At 27.2% G+C, this 6,000-nt stretch overlaps 1 protein-coding gene across 5 annotated transcripts in view; it reads left to right on the forward strand.

The window, feature by feature from the left end:
* LOC108561611 (colorectal mutant cancer protein) overlaps window positions 1–6,000 on the forward strand; it is a 65,295-nt gene that overhangs the window by 51,794 nt on the left and 7,501 nt on the right. For all 5 annotated transcript variants that reach the window (XM_017919629.1, XM_017919633.1, XM_017919630.1 and 2 more), the window contains exon 4: window positions 4,629–4,732. In XM_017919629.1, the coding sequence (XP_017775118.1) occupies window positions 4,629–4,732 (104 nt within the window). The remainder of the gene's footprint in view (window positions 1–4,628; window positions 4,733–6,000) is intronic.

The following is a 6,000-nucleotide window of genomic DNA, read 5'->3' on the forward strand; positions in this document are numbered from 1 at the left end:
CGCCGGTATCCAAACAATTATTCCCGACTGGATTTACGTCACCATTTTAACATGACTTTGGTGAATGAAAAATTGAAATTGTTGTTATTTTCTTGCATGTCGTAAATATGATCAGACATTGAATATTTCATTGGTGGCGGAGGATATTGAACTGCAGTTTGCGTGTGAATGCCTCGTATACACAACCAACCACAACTCTATCCAATTGATTTATCATCATCATCGTCATTTGATGAAAAGGCTAATTATTAATTTTGTCTTGTCCGCAATCGGCGTTTAACTCTTTGACCTGAATAATGCGTGAACTATATTTGATGACGAGATCTATTCATGAATACGCGCATCACATTTGCATTTCCTCCACGCTTCAGATTGTATTCAGACTCTACGAAACTGGAAGTATTCATGTTCTCTGCTCATTCGCATTCGCATCTAATGCTCGAATTAATTTAACTTTTTTAATAAAAGCCCTCGCATTAGTCCAGTTTTTTTTATTTTTATTAAACGTATCTCCCGTTCATCCAGTTCATTATTTTGTCTTACTTCCCGCATTTTCCACGCGCATGCATATTTAAAGGCAATAATTGTTATGGACATTCCATTACGTAATCAGAACCTCGATGTTAATGGTTATTATTATCGGACATGTGTTTGCGGGTCAGTTTCTGCACGTTAAATTGCGATTTTATTCAAATTCTAATCAAACGGTTAAGCTCAAATTTACATTTGAATACATCGCATTTATACGGGACACGTTCGGAAGGCTTGTATTTATTTTTATTATTGTTATTATCAGTGTGCATTCGAAATTACGCCACTAACGAAAACACTAATTGAATAATTATGTATAGCGTTATGTTATTATTTGAGTACTGCAGATTTATTTTGAATCTCATTTACTGAAATGAGTTTAACATGTTTATATAATTAAAAGCGTATTCATTAATATGTTTCAACTCAGTTGAAACTACTTTTAAATATAATAAATTCTAATAGAACCATTTACATTTATCTATTATGATAATTGAATCCGTATTAGATACTTCTAAGAATGATCAGAATAATATTTTTTAACATTTAGTTTAAAGCCGTTTCGGTGCAGAAATACTTTAATTAACAGCCTTTTAGCATACTATAAATGTACTTATTCTTTACAATTATCAATTTAATACCGAAATTAGAAAGTTTTTTTTAATTTCCTTTTGTATCCCTTTTTCAAAGCAGGTATATCAGTACAAATAGTATATAAATGGCAAAATTTTCCAAATTATGTTACTTTTTCGCTAATATCTCTATTTGAAACCGGACTAATCGAGGAACTAAGTAGATACAAAATTGATAAAAATAAGCGGTACAAAAAACAAATTATTTGTATATAAAAAAATAATTTTGTGTAGTAATTTTTTAGATTTTCTTTTTTGTCCTATTAAAATGTAGTTTGATTTAAAATTTTCGAACCGGATTATATGAGGTATCTCTTATATGCAGTTTTAGTAAACTTTATTTACTAAAATAATTCATATGTTATTACAGCAAAACCTCGCATTGTCCGTGAAACAGAATGTTTCGCTAATATCTCTGTTTGAAACCGGACTAATCGAAGAACTAAGACATGCAAGATTGTTAAAAATATGTGGTACAAAACAAATTATTTGTATATAAACATATAATTTTGTGTAGATTTTTTTTGTTCAATTATAATGTAGTTTGATTTGAAATTTTTGAACTGGACTATGTAAGGTATTCCTTATATGTATGTTTAGTAACCTTTATTAAATGAAATAATTAATATTTTAATACAACAAAACCTTGCATTGTCCGTGTATACTGTTCCATTAATATCTCTATTTGAAACCGGACTAATATCGAGGAACTAAGACATACAAAATTGATAAAAATAATCGATACAAAAACAAATTATTTGTATATAAATATATAATTTTGTGTAGTGTTTTGTTAGATTTATTTTTGTTCAATTAAAATATAGTTTGATTTGAAATTTTTGAACCGGACTATTTGATGTATTTCTTTTATGCAGTTGTAGTAACCTTTATTAACTAAAATAATTAATATTTTAATACAGCAATACCTCGCATTGTCCGTGTATACTGTTTCACTAATATCTCTATTTGAGACCGGACTAATCGAGGAACTACGACATACAAAATTGATAAAAATAATCGATACAAAAAACAAATTATTTGCATATAAATACATAATTTTGTGTAGTATTTTGTAAAAAAAAATTTTGTTCAATTAAAATGTAGTTTAATTTGAAATTTTCGAACCGGATTATTTGAGGTATTCTTTTTATGTTGTTGTAGTAACCTTTATTAACTAAAATAATTAATATTTTAATACGACAATACCTCGCATTGTCCGTGTATACTAATATCTCTATTTGAGACCGGACTAATCGAGGAAGGATTATCATTGGAATCATACAAATAATAATGATGAAGATATTTTTTTTTACATTTTTATAAAATAAAGATGTTTATAAGCTATTTTCTTTTCCTCAATCTAATCAATTTTATATGAAAATAAATTAATTACCAACGTTATAGTTTGATTTTCTTAGATGCCACGCGAGTAACGATGCTATGAAAAGTCGCGCGAGTAAGGACAGGTTAAAAAAAGCTATACAAAAGTTTTTGGTAATGAAAAGGGCAGTTTTTTTAAATTTTAATTTAACAATATTTTGATGATCATTCGTTCTATATAAAACGATATATTTTGAAAACATTGAAGAATTAATATTTCTGATTATGATTATTAATTTATAAATTTATTTTCTGTTATAACAAAGGTACAATTACAAATATACTGGTTATTACATAGTTGTATAATTATAGCAGCATATTTATTGCAGTTAGTTATATGGAACGACTTTTTTTTCCAATTATCATCATTAACTAAATTACCATTAAGTAATTTTCTGCAATTGTGAATCTCAAGGTAATTTTCTGACTGCTCCCAAAGAATATATTTTCAATAAATAAAAAATTATATAATCAGTTTTCAACAGTAAAATTAATTGAATATTTTAGTTGAAATTTAATAATATTTGTGAAAATAACAATGCATTATTTAATAAAACAATTGTTAAAACAACTATGTTATTGGAATAAAGTCTTCAAACTAGGAAAATATATATGTATATTTGATACATTTCTATGCACGATGAAAATGAAATGAAAATCTAGTGTCTGTGAATATGAATGTAAACAGATCCTGCCATAAATTCCATAGCATACAAATGTATTTCATATTGGTGCGGATGAAATCCAGAAACATATTTCACGATCCAAGCGAGGAAAGGTTAGATTGGATGGAAGTAGGTAAAAGAATATGTAAGTGGTCTGCGCAAGGAAGGAACGAAAGAAAAACCTGTAAGCAGTTGAAGTGGAAATCTTCCTCGTATAAAAAGAAAGGAAATTTCGTGAAGTGGATATGCATGTGTGTGTGTGTGGATTCATGAGGATATGAAGATTGTTATTGCGTGTATGTCTGGTGCAAAATAAATAGTAAAAATTACAGAAATAATTGACTAATTTATATGCAATCTAAATTAGTGTTTACTTCTACTTTGAGAACGTTTGCAATTGCCCTACTAAAATCATAATTTTGGCAAAAAAATTACATTGATTTTACGATAAGATAGATATTGACTATATAGGTAAAGTGAATGTTTAAAGTTATGCAAATAATTTATTCAGCAATTACAATTTTATATGTTTTTTTTCAATTATAATTATCGTAAATTAACTTTGTTTACTTTAAAGTACAAATTAAAGACTAATTGATTCTTTTTTAGATTTAATAGGTTACATTTGGAATTATAAATAATTAGAAAGATTTAGCTTATTTATAGCTAAATCTTTGCATGGATTTCTTTAATTTTTATCTAGTTATTGTATTTGTTCACAAAACTGAACAGTTATTTTTTAAATAATGAAATTAAATTTGTAGTATTAAACTCAATTATATACTTAATTGTATCTTTCTCTTCAAAACTTAACTTAACTTAAAGAATACTAACGTAATTTAACATTATTCAATTTAACATAGTAAACTATTTATTTACATTTATTTAATTAAAATAACCAAGTTCATTCATGTACCTAGTTTAAAAGGACCTAAAATAACTAAATTTACTAAACTAACTCCACTATACTAATCTATCGTAACCTAAACCAAATTTAAGCAAAACCTAACCTAATATAATAAAATTTACTACTTAATAGCATATATCTAATTTTATACTAAGTTCAAAGCATAATTAACAAACTATTTAGCTAATTTATGAACAAAACAAAATCTTAACAAATATATTTGCAATAACTATTGCTACTATGTATTCAGATAGTTTATAAAGTGCACACTTCAACTGTAAGATTTTCATCAAACCAAACACTGAATATAGAATTGTACTGGGAAATGTATATATCGTCTTCTTCTCCCAGTTCCATCATTTCGGTTTTACGACATACAACTTCCATTTTATTATGCGGTGTGACATATGTCTTTGCCGAAAATACATTGAATGTGCGGTGCCCTAAACTTTAATATTGATTTTATTTTTTTTTTACTTGTTCTTAAAATTTCGCTCTCGTTTCTAATTTTAGAGGCCTGTACCAGCGCCCACGATGATTCGATGACGTGTCCGTTGGAAGTTAGCGAACTGGAGCCGGCCGAAAACGATCTATCCGATTTGGAGAACAAACTTCCGGTAAGCTTATTCCCCATTATAACCGACCTACAAAATAGCAAACTTAATGTTCTATAATTACATATATTTATTATCATTTTCGTCTGTAATCCGGTCTACTCAATTTCTTCTAAAAGTTCGTTTCTATACAAAATAATTCAATTACAATCATTATTTAGTTGTCTTTTTATCTTTTTTTTGACATATGTGTTTGTTGTTACATAACTTTTTTAATTCTCTAATGTTTTCATTTGGACATATTATCCAAACCAGGGGTCGCCAAATTTATTTGACTTTCCATCACTTGCAGACTTTGTATATTTTACTATTACATAATTATGATGCGACAAGCAAAAAACAAATAAGGAAATTTTAGTTTTGAAGTCTAAATGTATCGTCCGAGTTTGTATAATCGTGAAATCTTTAACTTGTAGACTGTACGTCATTAAATTCTGTAAATAAATGCGCCAAGTGGAAAATAGGGTTTTTATTTGTATCCGACACCGACCAATGTCAATGTTATATTGTTTACTTTCCTGATTTACCAACCTTTTTAAATATTACTTGAATTACTGTATTTATTTTTAGCTTAATTTTCTTTCTATATTATTTGTTAAGTTGAATAATTCTTTCTTTTCGTGCTTTTCAGCCTATTTTAGTATCTTAAACTAATTTTTGCTGTTTGATCTAATATTTCTGTAGACAAATAAAGTATGTTTGAATATTAAGAAAATAATTTTATAAAAACATATCTTTATAACAAAATGTCCCAACGTTAATTATTATTAATTTATAAAGAGTTAGAGCAGTACTGAGGTCTTTTTGCAATTCCTTTTTTAATAAGAAAACGACCACTCTTACCTTTCTATTGCGAAAATGTGTGTAAATTTCGATTCGATTCGATTTTGGTACTTTATTTTTAATGTAGTTATTGTATTTGGGTCAGTCGCATCAAATCAAACTTCATATTGTAAAAATGATTATTTAGAATATAAATAAAATGATTCATATATTTTTTTTTCAATTATGTTTCTCCAAAATTAGGGATCAAGTTTTATCAGAGTAAAAAAATGATGTACCAAATATTTTATGACCTTCTATATTTTTTTTAAGTAAATTCAAAATATATATACATTCTATTTTTGCTATGAGTATTTTTAGTCTTGAAATTGATGATTTTCTGACCGAAGAAGGTATTTTACAGTTGAAAGCACGGTACTCATAACGTTTTTTTTTTGCACGGATGATCAAATTCGGAGCAAAGTGATTCCCGATGAATGAATTAATGA

The sequence above is a fragment of the Nicrophorus vespilloides genome, unplaced genomic scaffold, assembly GCF_001412225.1.
Source record: "Nicrophorus vespilloides isolate i.1.1-1 unplaced genomic scaffold, Nicve_v1.0, whole genome shotgun sequence".
Lineage (NCBI taxonomy): Eukaryota > Metazoa > Arthropoda > Insecta > Coleoptera > Silphidae > Nicrophorus > Nicrophorus vespilloides.